The 20,900-nt window shown below is 47.9% G+C and overlaps 3 protein-coding genes across 3 annotated transcripts; all 3 read left to right on the forward strand.

Moving 5' to 3' along the window:
• Window positions 1-2,845: 2,845 nt before the first annotated feature.
• Window positions 2,846-8,842, forward strand: LOC138682147 (zinc finger CCCH domain-containing protein 11A-like). The gene is given in 12 exon segments (XM_069771874.1): window positions 2,846-2,899; window positions 3,085-3,204; window positions 3,832-3,955; window positions 4,404-4,567; window positions 4,569-4,606; window positions 4,906-5,042; window positions 5,574-5,654; window positions 6,755-6,850; window positions 7,061-7,126; window positions 7,376-7,545; window positions 7,945-8,012; window positions 8,578-8,842. Coding segments are annotated over 12 exon segments (1,383 nt in total).
• A 752-nt stretch (window positions 8,843-9,594) lies between these two features.
• Window positions 9,595-12,684, forward strand: LOC138682148 (small nuclear ribonucleoprotein E-like). Its single transcript, XM_069771875.1, has 5 exons — window positions 9,595-9,603; window positions 9,802-9,828; window positions 10,347-10,409; window positions 10,647-10,729; window positions 12,552-12,684. The coding sequence occupies exons 1-5, from the start codon at window positions 9,595-9,597 to the stop codon at window positions 12,682-12,684; spliced, it is 315 nt and encodes a 104-aa protein (XP_069627976.1).
• A 1,521-nt stretch (window positions 12,685-14,205) lies between these two features.
• LOC138682149 (zinc finger CCCH domain-containing protein 11A-like) lies at window positions 14,206-20,285 on the forward strand. Its single transcript, XM_069771877.1, is given in 12 exon segments — window positions 14,206-14,259; window positions 14,445-14,564; window positions 15,192-15,315; window positions 15,764-15,927; window positions 15,929-15,966; window positions 16,268-16,404; window positions 16,946-17,047; window positions 18,128-18,223; window positions 18,434-18,499; window positions 18,749-18,918; window positions 19,318-19,385; window positions 19,952-20,285. Coding segments are annotated over 12 exon segments (1,404 nt in total). The 3' UTR covers window positions 20,217-20,285.
• The last annotated feature ends 615 nt before the right edge of the window (window positions 20,286-20,900 follow it).

Here is a 20,900-nt window from a genome sequence, read left to right on the forward strand (position 1 = left end):
GTAGGAATCTGTATGACACAAGAGTCTGTTTTTGAAGGTGCTAAGGGTGAAAAGTGAACAGTCCCATCAATACTGAGGAAGGGAAGGAAACCTCGCGCTTAACAACTGGTCTTACTCCCGTTGTGGTTGAAGCCCAGCCGGTAACAAAGCACCACGCAGCCGCTTGCTCACTCTCCTCTCCCCCCGCCGCCCCGGGCCACGGTGGGATGAGCAGAAAACATAAGGCAGGCTCGTGGGTGGAGATAAGGAGTGGGAGAGATCACTCGCCCCTTATGGTCACGGGCAAAAGACAGGCTCAACTTGGGGAAGAAACAAAATCAGTTTAGTTTACTGCAAATCCAAACAAGCCAAGGATATTAGGAAGCAAAACCAAACCTGCGACCACCTGCCCCCCACCCCTCCCTCCTTCCCGCCTCAACTCCACTCCCGGGTTTCTCTCCCTCCTCCCCCCGGCGGCGGGGCATGGGGGCTGGGGTCGGTTCCTCACAGGTTGTCTCTGCCCCTCCTTCCTCCTCAGGGGGAGGAGGACTCCGCACTCGGCCCCTGCTCCACCGTGAGGTCCCTCCCACGGGAGACTGTCCTTCAGGAAGGTCTGGTCCTTGCCGCGGGCTGCAGTTCCTCACAAACTTCCCTGGCGTGGGTCCTTTCCGCGGGCCGGTCTTCAGCCACACACGGCTCCAGCGCGGGCTTTCCCATGGAGCCACGGCCATCTTGGGGGGCCTCTGCTCCACCGTTCAGCTCCATGGGCTGCAGGGGCATCAACCTCCTCAGGCGCCCCTCCTCCCCCCCGACCCCGGTATCTGCAGAGCTGTTCCTCTCACATTCCTAATCCCCCTACTCGCTGCAGGTTCCCCTTCTTAAATATTTCATCCCAGAGGCGCTGCCGCTGTCGCTGATTGCGTCGGCCTGGGCCAGAGGCGGGTCCGACTCCGAGCTGAGGGAGCTTCGAGCAGCTTCTCACAGGAGCCACCCCTGCGGCCCCTGCGCTGCTACCAAAACCCCGCCACACAAACCCGTAACAATTCCCTTTGCCAAGCAGTCAAAACCCAGTAACTAACAGGAGAACCCAACCTGCCCTCTCTTTATTTCAGATTTGGGAAAATCCCCTGCCAGAAAAAAAGAAAAATCCTGGAAAATCCGCTAGTGTTTGTGTGAGTAGATGGTTCCAACCTTTTGTCATTAACTCGTAAGAACTATTTCATTCCGTTTTGTCCAAGAGAGTCAGAAATACTTGCACAGAAACGCGCAGCATGGGAATGAAAGGGGTCAGAACCGCTTGAATTTGAGCTTTATCTGGTGTGGTTGCAGGTTTTATGGCATTTAGTATCTTTAGAACAGTAAGAATCACAGTATCTGACTTTGCATCCAAAAAACCTGCTTGTGGCTAGGGAAGATCAGTTTCAGCGCTGGAGGCACCAAAAAATCATCAGCTGTCGAACTGGACCTAAGCCATCTTTTCAAACCTTCCGTGATCTTGCTGCAATGCATGATGATGGATTTATGGATTAGAGAACAGCGTATGATGGCAAACTTGTAGCATTGGCTCTGATGTAAAAAGAGAACAAATTCTGTCCGAAAATCAGTGTAATTCCAAATTCTTGGTATCACGCAGCCATGCCACTTGCAAAGGAAGCATTTCCCTGCCTCTCAAAGCTTGCTGTATCCTCGATCTGCTGTCTCCCTGCTGTTAATTGATTGCAACTCCGCGTGTCCGATTAGGGCTGAGAGTTGCTCTCGCTACGGATATCGTGCACCATGTGCTGTGCACGCTCGTGTGTATAGAAACGTTGATACTGTATGCGTGTACGTAGGTATGCCTGTTTGTGTGCTGACCCCAAAATCACTCGTGTTATAAAGCATCAGCCTTGAAGGCATATTCATCAAACTGTTATGTAGATCTTTTGGGTCTGCCGGTTCCCTCAAAATGAGAGACTTTTTATGCAGTCTGCTGTGGCAAATAGCCCCACATTCTAATTTTTACTATCGCTCTTGCTGACTTTATCATCCCTCGCTCTTGGTGTGTGCATGAACGGGTATGTGTACGTATGTCCAGACAGTATTTAACAGGTCGAGTTGACTAAAACAACTGTAAAGAGTGGAAATTCTGACTGTTCTGCTTCAGCTTTGGACAACTTGGCTTCAGATTCTCATGCAGAGAACGAGATGTGTTAGCAAGAGCTTGTCCTGTGCTTCAGACGACATGCTGGGTGGTTTGCATACGCATCATAGTGCAGCGTTCTCTGTGTAACTTGTGACACCGAGGGCGCTGTCAGCCTAGTGGAGTGCGGTAACCAGCAGGTAAATCATCATCAGCTGTTTGCGGCTGGGGTAAGGCTGACGGATTGACAAGGGGGATGAGAACACGTAGTTCCTGGTGCTCTGCCTTCCTTGTGATCTGACTGTCCTGATACACAGGGGGGGCGTTAAGCATCTTTACTATTTTTGTAAGCGATTAAAGGCACAAAGTAGAGCAGCAAGAGAGACTGCCCAAGTGAAATACTTTGTGCTTTATAACCCGCAAGTACCCACAGGTAGGTGCAATAGTACTCCTCTCGTGCGTTTGTTGGGGTGCAACAAAAAAGTTTTGTTCCCTTCTTGGTCTTTGGTACAGGACACAGGCAGGTCAGCAAGCTGGAAGGTTAGACCAGGGAGTAGGACTGTTTCTTCTTTTTCACTTACTGATACCTTTCTTTAGGGTTACTTTGAAAAAGAAGATTTGACCGCTCAAGCCATCAGGAGACTTTCCGTCCAAGAAAGAGCGAAGCCAGCTCTTGCCAGGACGGGAGGAAGTCCCTGTTGAGAGCGAAGCCTTCGAACCTGAGCTGGTTCTCAGACGGTGTCGATTATGTCCAAGCAAGGGGACGACTGCTACTTCTATTTCTATTCCACCTGTGACAAGGTATGTTTGGGCTTCTTTTGCTTTGGGGTTTCTTGTTGAGTTTTTAGGAGAGGAGGGGGCGGAGGCATCCAGATTTCTGTTAACTTCACAAGCAGTTCGATTCTGCGTCCAGTTCTACTAGCATGGATAATTCTGGAGGCTGTACTGTTTTAATTTCCTCTTTGTGGGTTTCCTTTTGGTTACAGGGAGACAGCTGTTCCTTCCGCCACTGTGCGGCCGCTCTGGGAAATGAGAGAGTGTGCAGGCTGTGGCAGGAGGGTCGCTGTTTCAAGACTACCTGCAGATTCAGACACATGGAAGTCGATGTGAGTGTTTGGCTAAAGATGTGTTCTCCAACTAAATCCCTGAAAGCATTTTTCCTTGCTGTCGGCAGCCTGAATGTGCTTGTACGTGATAGATTTACTTGCTTTCAAAGGATACTGGTTTCCGTTACTTGGAGGGGGGTGGGAGGAAGTTGGGGGAAGAAAGATCAATTTCTTAGGTATATCTCAGCAAGACATTTTTGTATTAGGTGCTGGCGTTGTTCTGACGTCTTGGGGTAGCACAGGGTGGGGAGGGAGAAGATGGGAAGGAAATAAGGCTCTGAAAGATAACTTGAGATAGATTCAAGCTAGGCACTTTAAGGCATTTTTTTCCCTCTGAATAATCCCAGTATTTTGCACATTGTCTTAGTTTAGCCCACCCTGAACTGATGTGTGCGAGCCCCCGTCTTCTCCAACGGAATGACAGGAAAGCTAGATAATATGTAGTAGTTACAGCGTACGCAAACTTTGTCGATCTGCCCTGCAATGCTTTCAGTGATAGACTGCCCTTTGGAACGATGTTTCCGCACTGCACTGCGATAGCCCTCTCTCTGGCATGACGTGTAACTATGTCTCTTAGCAAGCCTAAGGCGAGTGTTACCATGAGCTTTTCTTTCTGTCTGTCTCCAGAAAAAACGCAGTGAGATCCCTTGCTACTGGGAGAATCAACCAGCTGGCTGTCAAAAATCCAACTGCGCCTTCCGTCACACGAAAGGACGCTATGTTGATGGGCGCTTCTTCCCGCCAAGCAGAAGTGAGTTTCTTGGGTCCTTTTCCTTTAAGCATTAAAGAATTAATTCTGAATATTACTCAGGAGTGGGTACAATGCCGTAGAAGGCATCGAGTAACTGCTCACTGATGAGTGTAGGGAGAAGTGTGCAGTCACAGGCTCTCAGCTAAACGGACTGTAATTCTGGTATTTAATTCTTTCTTTCATGCTCAGCTTCTCTGTGCTTTGTGTGATCTTTGCACTCCAGGTTGCTTTCCCCTCATGTAATCTTTTCTGGAGGGTAGGGTGGCGAGATGAGTGTGTGAAGGGAAGCCGTTGTTCCTAGTGTGTTCGTAGGGGTGGGGAATAGGAAACTCTGAATTCAGCAGCCAGGTGGCTTATCTACCTTATCTACCGTATCTAGGCAGTGAGTGCAAGGTTGGGGTGAAAGTTTTACATGGCCAAATGAGAGATGATCCTCATCTTCCTCTAGCTACGCTTCCAAGTCCACCTGAGCCTGCAGAAGATGATGTGAAAATGGCTCAGGCGTCACTGCAGCAAAACAGACTTTCTGTGCAGTCGAGTCCCTCTCGGCAGCTGAGGGGGGTGATGAAAGTGGAAAGCTCTGAAAAGGTCCCAAGTCCTACACATCCTCCAGGCAGTTGTAATCAGTGCTGCAGATGATGATGAAGATGGGTACTTTTTACTTACTGAAGGCATTTCTACTGGAGGTGAATGTATGAATGACAGAATGCCTGAACTGTGTAGTGTTTAAAGCTACGGACGAGAGTCTGGAGTCTTAAATATTTTTTCCCCGGTATAGCTCTTGCTTATATGAGCCTGTCAAGTCAATACAGCTGTTTAAAAAAAGCCTTCCACAAACAGTTGCTTGTAGTTAAGAATACGACCAAATATGAACCGTGGACTGAAATGTCATTGTACGAGCTACATGAGCATGAAACGTCTTGTATAATCCCTGCTCCATAACTGAATAGGTTTTATTTTGGACGTTCAGAGCAGCTTTCTGAAGATGGAGGTGAAACTAAAACACCTGTCCAGCAACCGGCAACAGAAACCCGTAGTGGATCGCGGATAATTTCCACTAGGAAAGGCAGGGCTAATACAAAGCAAGGTATTCTAGCAGCCGTAGTAGGATGGCTTGGAAGGAGAACTTGACGATTAACTCCAAAGCGATATGTTCTAAAACTACGATAGAGCATCGGGTAGCTGGATGGAGTCAGTTATTTCCACGAGCTCATTCCTCTCTAATAATGTCGTATGTCCCTTGGGTCAGACAGGTCAACTCCTCCCTGTTGACTTTTGTAAAACAAAATAGAGCCACAGCGTGGAGTTTAAATGCCTGCAAATGTGTCCTTTCAAACACTGTGGGAAGAAGCCATGTCTAATGACAGAGGAATCTAATATCGTGTAGATGGATTAAAACGCTTAAGACGGTAGGTTTTACTCTGTAGGATGGGAGGAGAGGTGCCAGTTGCTTACCAAAATACCCATCCGTTCTATGGCTTTTTTTACTGGTGGGGAGTGTTGAGAGGGTTTATTTGGAAGACTTTGGAAGGGTTCTGAGCTGTAAGAAGCTTGAGGATGTGTGCTCTTCAACATGTGCCTTTAGGCCTCAGCTTCATTAACCATTTTCTGTTTTCAGAGGACAATTTAAATTTTGGAATAAAAACACTTGAAGAAATCAAATTGGAGAAACTAAAGAAAAAAACAAAAAGCCAAGGTGGTGAGTTAATATCCCCTACTTGTAGTGAATACTATTGTTTCCATTTCATGGCTTCTCAACCGAAAGGTTAAGTAATAATTAAGATAATTCAGGCAGGTTAGCCTGCTGGTGCTGCCTTTTCTAATTAAAACCATGCTTTTATGCTTCAAGGCCCTGGTTTGATTGCAAGTATTTGGCATTTGTAGGTGCTCAGTTTGTTGTGTTGCAATAAAAGATCCAGAAGCGGTTTTTATCAGCCTGACATTAAGCCGTAGCTCATCATGCATTACACCACCTTACAGACTCTCCAGTGTGCTTGATTGGACTCTCATGTTCCTGAAGTTGAGTGAGATTTGTGAAGGAGCTAATGTGTCGACAGCACGTGGCAGAAGTAGCGGTTGGGTTAAGTGAAGCAGCAGCAGAGAGAGAGGCTAATGTCAATACGAGTGTCAGTATGCAAAAAAGGGGATAAGTGGAAAAAGCGGGCAGTAATGAAAGGGCAGACCTATAGAAGATGGTATTATACAAGTAGGCAATTTTTGAAGCGTTGACGAGGCTGACGGTGGCACTTGCGGACAGTAGCGTGATAGGAGTCTGTGTATAAGTGGTGGTGTTCAGATCTGCACAAATTCCTTTGAAAGGCAAAAAACGTGTGGCGCTACTACTACGCGTAGTCACTCGTTTCTGTGGTTTGGCTACCAGAAGAGTGCCTTTTGCTGGGACGTGGGCTAGAAGGACAGTGCTCTTAGTGGCTACTGGTTTCTGTGCAGTGAAGAGATTAGTCTTTGTTTTAGGGGAGGAGCCTGTGATTCAAGTGAATCTTGGCGAGAGGATGGGAAAACAGAAAGCCTCCATAGCTAAGAACTTTTTGTGAGCTGTTGTTCGGGTGCCCTCATCTAAACGTGACTGTGTTTAAGGGTAATTTTTCTGCGTGCAGGAGGAAAATCCATTTTGGCAGAGATGTGTATTGGCGGCAGGCAGAAGTGGCAAATTTGGTTAGCAGCTGAAAGGCAAATCTAAGAAAAGATCCCTGGAAGCATTGAAGTTTGTGGCTGACTGTTCTAAAATCCTCCTGCAGAGAAACGTTCTTCAAGTATTGCTTGTTTTTTGTCCTTCTGAAGCTGGTAGAAGTGTCCTTCCATTAAAGCGCAACCTTGCTGACAGGCTGGGGAAGACGACAGAGTTTCTGGAGAATGCTGACAACGCACCAAAGAGAGGTGCAGCTACTAAGCAGACATCTGGATTTGATGCACAGATTTTCTGTTTAGGTTTGCTGTTTGTCCTTTCTTCTAGTGGTTCTTTTTGCGTGTTGGTTGAGGGCTCAAGGTAGCTCTGAATCCCAGTGAAGTGATGGCTCTCATTGTGAAACGTGAACACCAAATGGAGATTTATGCAGTCTGCCAAACTTTTTCTGTTCTCTCTTGTAGTTCAAGTCCCCAGGTCTCTGAAGGAGAGGCTAGGACTGCCCTCTGAACAGAGCCGTACAGAGACAGGTACGAACTGGCTATTAAGTATGCTTTCCCCTTTTGTCTTTCCGTGAGCTTTCCTACGGCCCTAAAAGTTAATTTAAAAAAACCTGCCTGATTCCCCTTGCTCGAGTGCTGAAGCTGTCCTGTTTAGCTGCTGGCTAAATACACTTAACTAGAAGGATTGTGGTGCTGTTAAGAGAACCTGTTTGTTTGTTGGGTTTTTTTCCTGAGGCAGAGCAAGACTGCATCAGTTCTCTCTTCCTTTTACTCTAGCCAAACCGCAGGTGTGCCTGAAGCCTTTGGATGGGAAAGCCACCTTCCCCAGAAAGCAGCCACTGAAACGTAAGGCAGCCGAGAGTCATCCGTCTGCCGTGGCGGCTGTGAAGCCACCGAGTGCCACTGGTGGCGACGGGAAGGAGCCTTCAGCTAAAAAAGCAGCTGTGGTAAGGAGAGCAGCTGAGGCAGTAGTGGGTCCCTAGTAAAATTTATGCCCAAGTTGTAGCCTCCTCTTGGAGAAAAGATGGAAGACTGAAACGTTCTACGGGTCTCTGTTCCCTTTTAAATCCAGAAGCGGTCGCCAGGACGCTTGTAGTACCTTTCTGCTTTTTACGAGGTGAATGGCAGTGTTTACATAATGCTCTGCTACGTCCATTAATGCTGCGTTCTTCAAAAAGACCCAAGGTCGTTAGTAAACGTTAAGGGAACGCTAACTTTTCTTCAGGTGTGCCCTGGCTCTGTATTTTGGTTAAGGCTCAGCAATGCCAGAGGAGAAGCAGCGGAGGAAGAATCTGCAAAGCAGTCTTTGACCTGTGTATCCTAAAAACCATCTTGCTTCTTCCTAGGCTGTTGTTCCGGCTTTGCCAGAGGGCAGCCTCCTCTCCATACGCGGGAGAGGAAAACCCCAAACCAGGTAACAACCACAACTTGTTCTTTTTCTTGATCAGTGTGCCTTTCACGTGAAACTAAGTTGTTTGTTTTTTTTTTTTTCCCACACGTGGAAAGATTAGAGTTTTGAGATACTTCATGCCAAAATCCAGCAGAGGAAAAATTCGTCTGAAATAATAAGTTTCTAGCAGCTGGCTGGACTGCTTATCTAGATTCTTGTCTGAAAATGCTGCAAGTTGGTACAGCTTTTCAGTGGCTTCTTGGGTTTTCTGAACGCCTGTGGAGGTTGACTCGGTAACCTTTTTGCAGTCAAATTCGTAAAGGTGGCAAAGTGTCTCTGGCGACAAAAACGGAACCTTCTTTGCCAGACCCCAGATGCTGTGTCTTCGCGGATAAATCCCCAAAGTGCAAAATGTACCTGCTGATACATTGGACTGTAGAAGCAGCCCCCGGTTAATTGAATAACAATCCCTGCGTAAGGCTGAGGGGTAGGAGGGATTAACTACCATTTTAAGAGCTGGTTTGCAGAAAACATCTCTCTGCTTAAGGAATGTCATACGCTGATTTGCTCTCTTTCTTGTTCTTCCCAGTCCTGAACTGCACATTGGAAGCCAGGCAGACTCTGTGGCACCGCCAGAGGTCTCAAGCCCGACCTCAGCTTCCTCACGAGTAGCAGTAAAGACAGACGGGTTGAGCTCCACAGGGGCCTGGGAAGCCCCCTTCTCTGTGGAAGACGACTTTGCGCAGTTTCTTTGGGAAATCTCAGGAGGCAAACTGGACGAGATAATTGACCCGGACCCAGAGAAGGATGAGGATGAGCTCCTCATGGAACTTGCTGAAATGCTGGACATCTGAAGTGCATAGTCTTAAGGCTTAAAATAAAGACAGAAATAAATTGAAACTGATTATTTTGTTGGATACCCAGAGGTGATTCTTTTCCTAGCTGAGGCTTTGCAAGGAGTCTTAAAGCACAGGTGAACTGGTAGACATTGGGAGTATCTGCACGCAGTTGTCCTAAACTTCCCTGCTGGTCAGACATGCGGTCTGAATTTGTGACCCTGCAGAAGACAGCTGAGACTGGGGTCTCTTGTGTACCCTGCCACCAGGGATCGTTTTCCCTAGCAGCTACCTTTTGAATCATTTTCTTAAATTTTTGAAGAACTTGAGTCTCTTCTCTTCCTACGAGGATTTGTGAAGGTGGGGCGGCCCTCAGGCATTTGCTGCTGGCAGAGGAAAAATCGGTTGTCGGAGTGGATTGTCAATACTTTCTCTTTGGAAGAAAACACTTGCGTGCTTTGATAATCCACTGTGCTGTCTTCGTTCCTAGAGGAAAGGTCTGAAACCAAAACTGAGCAAAGTGCTGTTCTGGCTCCAGAAGGGTCACCCAGCCCCAAGCTGCCGACGCTTTATCCTGCCGAAGGACTTTCTCCCGCTGAGACTTCTGCCAGCATGGGTCGGTCGGTCGTGGACTTTGGGAGAGAGGAAGAGCGCGCGAGAGCCCGGCGAGGAAGGCTTCCCCCTCGCTGCTTCCCTCCTCCTGCTCTGTCGTCAGCCTTCCCTGTCCCCGGCCTAGGCTCTGTCCGCGGAGATGGGGTTTGGTGTACGCCATGGTTTCTGTAAATATTTTCTTCTTCCCTGTTATGCTCGTATTCTCCTGAAGGTCCTGTATGAAACGTAGCCTGGCCGCCTCCGCCTTCACCGGTAGTTGAGCTGTTCCCCATGACAGCAGTTAACAGCGTTTTTACCGAACCCTGGGGCAGGAAAGGTGGGGGTGCGTGGTCTGTCTGTGGGGCGTCCTTAACGCTCCGCTCCAGAACCTCATCTTCCGCTACCTGCAGAACGTGAGTACCGCCGGGCTGCCGCGGCTTCGGCCCCGTGTGAGAGGAACGTCCCGGTGCTTCTTGCGCAGGGCCCTTCGAGCCGTGTGGGGAGCGGGGCGGCACGCCGGACGGGTCTTTCCGAGGTCGGGATGGGGTTTTTGGAGCCGGTCTCGCTTGAACTGAAGAACTTGCTGTCGTTGCGATCCGTGAGAAGAACAGCTAGTTCCGAGTTGGGCGTTTTTCCTTCTCACCTTAAGGAGTTACCTTTGTAAGAGTCGTTTGCTCTTGCAGTCACGTGTGCAGGGATGTTTTCCGTGACAGTCTTAAAGCCTGTGCTGTTGCGTGTTCGCCAGTGAAGGCAGAGAGGATTTCCAGAATAGTCTACCACCTTAAAAATGACCGATGACATAACCGAAACCACGCGTGAGAGTTACTGCCTCGAGCTATCGGCAGCAAGGAGTTCTTAATGCACAGGAGAGGACAAAATTGTGTGGAGTGTTTCTGTTCCTGTTGTGCTCTCCCCCTCCATCGTTTTGCAGAGGTCCAGGATCCAGGTGTGGCTTTATGAGCAAGTGAACATGCGGCTAGAAGGCTGCATCATTGTGAGTATCAGGATGTCTTTGGATTGGGTATTTTGTTGGTTGTTCTTCCAATTCATAAAACTGTTTCTTTCTGTCAGGAAAAACTAGCATGGGGGGTGGAAATACCTCGTGCCTCTCCAATTAATAGTCTTAATTGTCCAGCCCACGTCAGCACAGCTCACGATAGCTTGTGGTGTTGTTGCTGAAGTTTAGAGCAGGGCACGTAGCTCAGCGGCGGCTTTTGTTGCTGATTTTTAGGGCTTTGATGAATATAGGAACTTGGTGCTGGACGACGCAGAGGAAATTCGCTCCAAACCAAAATCAAGGAAAGAGCTGGGTATGTCAGTATGTCTGTGTAAGCCGAGCGACGCCTGAAACCTGGCTGCGTGAGCCTTCCCCGTAGCAAGGCTTCAAAGCACAAAACGTGTGAAGAGTGTTGAGTTTGGAGTACAGTGAGCGGATACTGGCTAGGTCTCGGTTCCTGCTGTTTCTTGAGCTGGTGGTTTTGTTGAACGTGAAGGAGAAAGAATCTGCCTCTGCCTGAGTCTTTGTCTTTCAAATGTGTGTAACAACGGATGGACTGCACTGCACTTTTTCTGCAGCCCGGGTGGCTGGAGGGGTCCAGTCAAACTCCTGCTCAGGAATATGGAAGGCGACAAGCGAAATGCTGAGCTGCTTGGACATTCAAAAGAGCTAGATCTGAGGGGATTTCTCTTGTTCCCCCCATGGTGGTGGACATAGTAAAGTTGCACTGTACAGGTGTGTCTCACTTCCTAGGGAAAAGAAATGGCACCTTCTAGACCGTGAATTCCTCCTGATTGGTGTTGGAATGCCTCTGCTGGGCAAAGCGGTGGTCCTTAATTGCCTTCCATTTAAGAGTTGGCTTGTGCAAACTGCAGAAATCGTGCTTGAAACTTCATTTAATTATCAATGGCATCAGTAACACATCCAGTAATTTCTAGGAGGAGATGCGTAGGAATCTGTATGACACAAGAGTCTGTTTTTGAAGGTGCTAAGGGTGAAAAGTGAATAGTCCCATCAATACTGAGGAAGGGAAGGAAACCTCGCGCTTAACAACTGGTCTTACTCCCGTTGTGGTTGAAGCCCAGCCGGTAACAAAGCACCACGCAGCCGCTTGCTCACTCTCCTCTCCCCCCGCCGCCCCGGGCCACGGTGGGATGAGCAGAAAACATAAGGCAGGCTCGTGGGTGGAGATAAGGAGTGGGAGAGATCACTCGCCCCTTATGGTCACGGGCAAAAGACAGGCTCAACTTGGGGAAGAAACAAAATCAGTTTAGTTTACTGCAAATCCAAACAAGCCAAGGATATTAGGAAGCAAAACCAAACCTGCGACCACCTGCCCCCCACCCCTCCCTCCTTCCCGCCTCAACTCCACTCCCGGGTTTCTCTCCCTCCTCCCCCCGGCGGCGGGGCATGGGGGCTGGGGTCGGTTCCTCACAGGTTGTCTCTGCCCCTCCTTCCTCCTCAGGGGGAGGAGGACTCCGCACTCGGCCCCTGCTCCACCGTGAGGTCCCTCCCACGGGAGACTGTCCTTCAGGAAGGTCTGGTCCTTGCCGCGGGCTGCAGTTCCTCACAAACTTCCCTGGCGTGGGTCCTTTCCGCGGGCCGGTCTTCAGCCACACACGGCTCCAGCGCGGGCTTTCCCATGGAGCCACGGCCATCTTGGGGGGCCTCTGCTCCACCGTTCAGCTCCATGGGCTGCAGGGGCATCAACCTCCTCAGGCGCCCCTCCTCCCCCCCGACCCCGGTATCTGCAGAGCTGTTCCTCTCACATTCCTAATCCCCCTACTCGCTGCAGGTTCCCCTTCTTAAATATTTCATCCCAGAGGCGCTGCCGCTGTCGCTGATTGCGTCGGCCTGGGCCAGAGGCGGGTCCGACTCTGAGCTGAGGGAGCTTCGAGCAGCTTCTCACAGGAGCCACCCCTGCGGCCCCTGCGCTGCTACCAAAACCCCGCCACACAAACCCGTAACAATTCCCTTTGCCAAGCAGTCAAAACCCAGTAACTAACAGGAGAACCCAACCTGCCCTCTCTTTATTTCAGATTTGGGAAAATCCCCTGCCAGAAAAAAAGAAAAATCCTGGAAAATCCACTAGTGTTTGTGTGAGTAGATGGTTCCAACCTTTTGTCATTAACTCGTAAGAACTATTTCATTCCGTTTTGTCCAAGAGAGTCAGAAATACTTGCACAGAAACGCGCAGCATGGGAATGAAAGGGGTCAGAACCGCTTGAATTTGAGCTTTATCTGGTGTGGTTGCAGGTTTTATGGCATTTAGTATCTTTAGAACAGTAAGAATCACAGTATCTGACTTTGCATCCAAAAAACCTGCTTGTGGCTAGGGAAGATCAGCTTCAGCGCTGGAGGCACCAAAAAATCATCAGCTGTCGAACTGGACCTAAGCCATCTTTTCAAACCTTCCATGATCTTGCTGCAATGCATGATGATGGATTTATGGATTAGAGAACAGCGTATGATGGCAAACTTGTAGCATTGGCTCTGATGTAAAAAGAGAACAAATTCTTTCCGAAAATCAGTGTAATTCCAAATTCTTGGTATCACGCAGCCATGCCACTTGCAAAGGAAGCATTTCCCTGCCTCTCAAAGCTTGCTGTATCCTCGATCTGCTGTCTCCCTGCTGTTAATTGATTGCAACTCCGCGTGTCCGATTAGGGCTGAGAGTTGCTCTCGCTACGGATATCGTGCACCATGTGCTGTGCACGCTCGTGTGGATAGAAACGTTGATACTGTATGCGTGTACGTAGGTATGCCTGTTTGTGTGCTGACCCCAAAATCACTCGTGTTATAAAGCATCAGCCTTGAAGGCATATTCATCAAACTGTTATGTAGATCTTTTGGGTTTGCCGGTTCCCTCAAAATGAGAGACTTTTTATGCAGTCTGCTGTGGCAAATAGCCCCACATTCTAATTTTTACTATCGCTCTTGCTGACTTTATCATCCCTCGCTCTTGGCGTGTGCATGAACGGGTATGTGTACGTATGTCCAGACAGTATTTAACAGGTCGAGTTGACTAAAACAACTGTAAAGAGTGGAAATTCTGACTGTTCTGCTTCAGCTTTGGACAACTTGGCTTCAGATTCTCATGCAGAGAACGAGATGTGTTAGCAAGAGCTTGTCCTGTGCTTCAGACAACATGCTGGGTGGTTTGCATACGCATCATAGTGCAGCGTTCTCTGTGTAACTTGTGACACCGAGGGCGCTGTCAGCCTAGTGGAGTGCGGTAACCAGCAGGTAAATCATCATCAGCTGTTTGCGGCTGGGGTAAGGCTGACGGATTGACAAGGGGGATGAGAACACGTAGTTCCTGGTGCTCTGCCTTCCTTGTGATCTGACTGTCCTGATACACAGGGGGGGCGTTAAGCATCTTTACTATTTTTGTAAGCGATTAAAGGCACAAAGTAGAGCAGCAAGAGAGACTGCCCAAGTGAAATACTTTGTGCTTTATAACCCGCAAGTACCCACAGGTAGGTGCAATAGTACTCCTCTCGTGCGTTTGTTGGGGTGCAACAAAAAAGTTTTGTTCCCTTCTTGGTCTTTGGTACAGGACACAGGCAGGTCAGCAAGCTGGAAGGTTAGACCAGGGAGTAGGACTGTTTCTTCTTTTTCGCTTACTGATACCTTTCTTTAGGGTTACTTTGAAAAAGAAGATTTGACCGCTCAAGCCATCAGGAGACTTTCCGTCCAAGAAAGAGCGAAGCCAGCTCTTGCCAGGACGGGAGGAAGTCCCTGTTGAGAGCGAAGCCTTCGAACCTGAGCTGGTTCTCAGACGGTGTCGATTATGTCCAAGCAAGGGGACGACTGCTACTTCTATTTCTATTCCACCTGTGACAAGGTATGTTTGGGCTTCTTTTGCTTTGGGGTTTCTTGTTGAGTTTTTAGGAGAGGAGGGGGCGGAGGCATCCAGATTTCTGTTAACTTCACAAGCAGTTCGATTCTGCGTCCAGTTCTACTAGCATGGATAATTCTGGAGGCTGTACTGTTTTAATTTCCTCTTTGTGGGTTTCCTTTTGGTTACAGGGAGACAGCTGTTCCTTCCGCCACTGTGCGGCCGCTCTGGGAAATGAGAGAGTGTGCAGGCTGTGGCAGGAGGGTCGCTGTTTCAAGACTACCTGCAGATTCAGACACATGGAAGTCGATGTGAGTGTTTGCCTAAAGATGTGTTCTCCAACTAAATCCCTGAAAGCATTTTTCCTTGCTGTCGGCAGCCTGAATGTGCTTGTACGTGATAGATTTACTTGCTTTCAAAGGATACTGGTTTCCGTTACTTGGAGGGGGGTGGGAGGAAGTTGGGGGAAGAAAGATCAATTTCTTAGGTATATCTCAGCAAGACATTTTTGTATTAGGTGCTGGCGTTGTTCTGACGTCTTGGGGTAGCACAGGGTGGGGAGGGAGAAGATGGGAAGGAAATAAGGCTCTGAAAGATAACTTGAGATAGATTCAAGCTAGGCAGTTTAAGGCATTTTTTTCCCTCTGAATAATCCCAGTATTTTGCACATTGTCTTAGTTTAGCCCACCCTGAACTGATGTGTGCGAGCCCCCGTCTTCTCCAACGGAATGACAGGAAAGCTAGATAATGTGTAGTAGTTACAGCGTACGCAAACTTTGTCGATCTGCCCTGCAATGCTTTCAGTGATAGACTGCCCTTTGGAACGATGTTTCCGCACTGCACTGCGATAGCCCTCTCTCTGGCATGACGTGTAACTATGTCTCTTAGCAAGCCTAAGGCGAGTGTTACCATGAGCTTTTCTTTCTGTCTGTCTTCAGAAAAAACGCAGTGAGATCCCTTGCTACTGGGAGAATCAACCAGCTGGCTGTCAAAAATCCAACTGCGCCTTCCGTCACACGAAAGGACGCTATGTTGATGGGCGCTTCTTCCCGCCAAGCAGAAGTGAGTTTCTTGGGTCCTTTTCCTTTAAGCATTAAAGAATTAATTCTGAATATTACTCAGGAGTGGGTACAATGCCGTAGACGGCATCGAGTAACTGCTCACTGATGAGTGTAGGGAGAAGTGTGCAGTCACAGGCTCTCAGCTAAACGGACTGTAATTCTGGTATTTAATTCTTTCTTTCATGCTCAGCTTCTCTGTGCTTTGTGTGATCTTTGCACTCCAGGTTGCTTTCCCCTCATGTAATCCTTTCTGGAGGGTAGGGTGGCGAGATGAGTGTGTGAAGGGAAGCCGTTGTTCCTAGTGTGTTCGTAGGGGTGGGGAATAGGAAACTCTGAATTCAGCAGCCAGGTGGGTTATCTGCCTTATCTACCGTATCTAGGCAGTGAGTGCAAGGTTGGGGTGAAAGTTTTACATGGCCAAATGAGAGATGATCCTCGTCTTCCTCTAGCTACGCTTCCAAGTCCACCTGAGCCTGCAGAAGATGATGTGAAAATGGCTCAGGCGTCACTGCAGCAAAACAGACTTTCTGTGCAGTCGAGTCCCTCTCGGCAGCTGAGGGGGGTGATGAAAGTGGAAAGCTCTGAAAAGGTCCCAAGTCCTACACATCCTCCAGGCAGTTGTAATCAGTGCTGCAGATGATGATGAAGATGGGTACTTTTTACTTACTGAAGGCATTTCTGCCGGAGGTGAATGTACAAATTCACAGAGTGCCAGAACTGTGTAGTGTTTAAAGCTACGGACGAGAGTCTGGAGTCTTAAATATTTTTTCCCCGGTATAGCTCTTGCTTATATGAGCCTGTCAAGTCAATACAGCTGTTTAAAAAAAGCCTTCCACAAACAGTTGCTTGTAGTTAAGAATACGAACAAAATATGAACCGTGGACTGAAATGTCATTGTACGAGCTACATGAGCATGAAACGTCTTGTGTAATCCCTGCTCCATAACTGAATAGGTTTTATTTTGGACTTTCAGAGCAGCTTTCTGAAGAAGGAGATGAAACTAAAACACCTGTCCAGCAACCGGCAACAGAAGCCTGTAGTGGATCGCGGATAATTTCCACCAGGAAAGGCAGTGCTAATACAAAGCAAGGTATTCTAGCAGCCGTAGTAGGATGGCTTGGAAGGAGAACTTGACGATTAATTCCAAAGCGATATGTTCTAAAACTACGATAGAGCATCGGGTAGCTGGATGGAGTCAGTTATTTCCACGAGCTCATTCCTCTCTAATAATGTCGTATGTCCCTTGGGTCAGACAGGTCAACTCCTCCCTGTTGACTTTTGTAAAACAAAATAGAGCCACAGCGTGGAGTTTAAATGCCTGCAAATGTGTCCTTTCAAACACTGTGGGAAGAAGCCATGTCTAATGATAGAGGAATCTAATATCGTGTAGATGGATTAAAACGCTTAAGACGGTAGGTTTTACTCTGTAGGATGGGAGGAGGGTTGAAGAAGGATGCCAATTGCTTACCAAAATACCCATCTGTTCTATGGCTTTTTTTACTGGTGGGGAGTGTTGAGAGGGTTTATTTGGAAGACTTTGGAAGGGTTCTGAGCTGTAAGAAGCTTGAGGATGTGTGCTCTTCAACATGTGCCTTTAGGCCTCAGCTTCATTAACCATTTTCTGTTTTCAGAGGACAATTTAAATTTTGGAATAAAAACACTTGAAGAAATCAAATTGGAGAAACTAAAGAAAAAAACAAAAAGCCAAGGTGGTGAGTTAATATCCCCTACTTGTAGTGAATACTATTGTTTCCATTTCATGGCTCCTCAGTCAAAAAGGTCAAGTAATAATTAAGATAATTCAGACAGGTTAGCCTGCTGGTGCTGCCTTTTCTAATTAAAACCATGCTTTTATGCTTCAAGGCCCTGGTTTGATTGCAAGTATTTGGCATTTGTAGGTGCTCAGTTTGTTGTGTTGCAATAAAAGATCCAGAAGCGGTTTTTATCAGCCTGACATTAAGCCGTAGCTCATCATGTATCACACCACCTTACAGACTCTCCAGTGTGCTTAATTGGACTCTCATGTTCCTGAAGTTGAGTGAGATTTGTGAAGGAGCTAATGTGTCGACAGCACGTGGCAGAAGTAGCGGTTGGGTTAAGTGCAGTAGCAGAAGAGAGAGAAGCTAATGTCAATACGAGTGTCAGTATGCAAAAAAGGGGATAAGTGGAAAAAGCGGGCAGTAATGAAAGGGCAGACCTATAGAAGATGGTATTATACAAGTAGGCAATTTTTGAAGCGTTGACGAGGCTGACGGTGGCACTTGCGGACAGTAGCGTGATAGGAGTCTGTGTATAAGTGGTGGTGTTCAGATCTGCACAAATTCCTTTGAAAGGCAAAAAACGTGTGGCGCTACTACTATGCGTAGTCACTCGTTTCTGTGGTTTGGCTACCAGAAGAGTGCCTTTTGCTGGGACGTGGGCTAGAAGGACAGTGCTCTTAGTGGCTACTGGTTTCTGTGCAGTGAAGAGATTAGTCTTTGTTTTAGGGGAGGAGCCTGTGATTCAAGTGAATCTTGGCGAGAGGATGGGAAAACAGAAAGCCTCCATAGCTAAGAACTTTTTGTGAGCCGTTGTTCGGGTGCCCTCATCTAAACGTGACTGTGTTTAAGGGTAATTTTTCTGCGTGCAGGAGGAAAATCCATTTTGGCAGAGATGTGTATTGGCGGCAGGCAGAAGTGGCAAATTTGGTTAGCAGCTGAAAGGCAAATCTAAGAAAAGATCCCTGGAAGCATTGAAGTTTGTGGCTGACTGTTCTAAAATCCTCCTGCAGAGAAACGTTCTTCAAGTATTGCTTGTTTTTTCTCCTTCTGAAGCTGGTAGAAGTGTCCTTCCATTAAAGCGCAACCTTGCTGACAGGCTGGGGAAGAAGACAGAGGTTCTGGAGAATGCTGACAAAGCACCAAAGAGAGGTGCAGCTACTAAGCAGACATCTGGATTTGATGCACAGATTTTCTGTTTAGGTTTGCTGTTTGTCCTTTCTTCTAGTGGTTCTTTTTGCGTGTTGGTTGAGGGCTCAAGGTAGCTCTGAATCCCAGTGAAGTGATGGCTCTCATTGTGAAACGTGAACACCAAATGGAGATTTATGCAGTCTGCCAAACTTTTTCTGTTCTCTCTTGTAGTTCAAGTCCCCAGGTCTCTGAAGGAGAGGCTAGGACTGCCCTCTGAACAGAGCCGTACAGAGACAGGTACGAACTGGCTATTAAGTATGCTTTCCCCTTTTGTCTTTCCGTGAGCTTTCCTACGGCCCTAAAAGTTAATTTAAAAAAACCTGCCTGATTCCCCTTGCTCGAGTGCTGAAGCTGTCCTGTTTAGCTGCTGGCTAAATACACTTAACTAGAAGGATTGTGGTGCTGTTAAGAGAACCTGTTTGTTTGTTGGGTTTTTTTCCTGAGGCAGAGCAAGACTGCATCAGTTCTCTCTTCCTTTTACTCTAGCCAAACCGCAGGTGTGCCTGAAGCCTTTGGATGGGAAAGCCACCTTCCCCAGAAAGCAGCCACTGAAACGTAAGGCAGCCGAGAGTCATCCGTCTGCCGTGGCGGCTGTGAAGCCACCGAGTGCCACTGGTGGCGACGGGAAGGAGCCTTCAGCTAAAAAAGCAGCTGTGGTAAGGAGAGCGGCTGAGGCAGTAGTGGGTCCCTAGTAAAATTTATGCCCAAGTTGTAGCCTCCTCTTGGAGAAAAGATGAAAGACTGAAACGTTCTACGGGTCTCTGTTCCCTTTTAAATCCAGAAGCGGTCGCCAGGACGCTTGTAGTACCTTTCTGCTTTTTACGAGGTGAATGGCAGTGTTTACATAATGCTCTGCTACGTCCATTAATGCTGTGTTCCTTAAAAAGACCCAAGGTCGTTAGTAAACGTTAAGGCAATGCTAACTTTTCTTCAGGTGTGCCCTGGCTCTGTATTTTGGTTAAGGCTCAGCAATGCCAGAGGAGAAGCAGCGGAGGAAGAATCTGCAAAGCAGTCTTTGACCTGTGTATCCTAAAAACCATCTTGCTTCTTCCTAGGCTGTTGTTCCGGCTTTGCCAGAGGGCAGCCTCCTCTCCATACGCGGGAGAGGAAAACCCCAAACCAGGTAACAACCACAACTTGTTCTTTTTCTTGATCAGTGTGCCTTTCACGTGAAACTAAGTTGTTTGTTTTTTTTTTTTTTCCCACACGTGGAAAGATTAGAGTTTTGAGATACTTCATGCCAAAATCCAGCAGAGGAAAAATTCGTCTGAAATAATAAGTTTCTAGCAGCTGGCTGGACTGCTTATCTAGATTCTTGTCTGAAAATGCTGCAAGTTGGTACAGCTTTTCAGTGGCTTCTTGGGTTTTCTGAACGCCTGTGGAGGCTGACTCGGTAACCTTTTTGCAGTCAAATTCGTAAAGGTGGCAAAGTGTCTCTGGCGACAAAAACGGAACCTTCTTTGCCAGACCCCAGATGCTGTGTCTTCGCGGATAAATCCCCAAAGTGCAAAATGTACCTGCTGATACATTGGACTGTAGAAGCAGCCCCAGGTTAATTGAATAACAATCCCTGCGTAAGGCTGAGGGGTAGGAGGGATTAACTACCATTTTAAGAGCTGGTTTGCAGAAAACATCTCTCTGCTTAAGGAATGTCATACGCTGATTTGCTCTCTTTCTTGTTCTTCCCAGTCCTGAACTGCACATTGGAAGCCAGGCAGACTCTGTGGCACCGCCAGAGGTCTCAAGCTCGACCTCAGCTTCCTCACGAGTAGCAGTAAAGACAGACGGGTTGAGCTCCACAGGGGCCTGGGAAGCCCCCTTCTCTGTGGAAGACGACTTTGAGCAGTTTCTTTGGGAGATCTCAGGAGGCAAACTGGACGAGATAATTGACCCGGACCCAGAGAAGGATGAGGATGAGCTCCTCATGGAACTTGCTGAAATGCTGGACATCTGAAGTGCATAGTCTTAAGGCTTAAAATAAAGAAAGAAATAAATTGAAACTGATTATTTTGTTGGATACCCAGAGGTGATTCTTTTCCTAGCTGAGGCTTTGCAAGGAGTCTTAAAGCACAGGTGAACTGGTAGACATTGGGAGTATCTGCACGCAGTTGTCCTAAACTTCCCTGCTGGTCAGACATGCGGTCTGAATTTGTGACCCTGCAGAAGACAGCTGAGACTGGGGTCTCTTGTGTACCCTGCCACCAGGGATCGTTTTCCCTAGCAGCTACCTTTTGAATAATTTTCTTAAATTTTTGAAGAACTTGAGTCTCTTCTCTTCCTACGAGGATTTGTGAAGGTGGGGCGGCCCTCAGGCATTTGCTGCTGGCAGAGGAAAAATCGGTTGTCGGAGTGGATTGTCAATACTTTCTCTTTGGAAGAAAACACTTGCGTGCTTTGATAATCCACTGTGCTGTCTTCGTTCCTAGAGGAAAGGTCTGAAACCAAAACTGAGCAAAGTGCTGTTCCGGCTCCAGAAGGGTCACCCAGCCCCAAGCTGCCGACGCTTTATCCTGCCGAAGGACTTTCTCCCGCTGAGACTTCTGCCAGCATGGGTCGGTCGGTCGTGGACTTTGGGAGAGAGGAAGAGCGCGCGAGAGCCCGGCGAGGAAGGCTTCCCCCTCGCTGCTTCCCTCCTCCT

The sequence above is a fragment of the Haliaeetus albicilla genome, chromosome 26, assembly GCF_947461875.1.
Source record: "Haliaeetus albicilla chromosome 26, bHalAlb1.1, whole genome shotgun sequence".
Classification (NCBI taxonomy): domain Eukaryota; kingdom Metazoa; phylum Chordata; class Aves; order Accipitriformes; family Accipitridae; genus Haliaeetus; species Haliaeetus albicilla.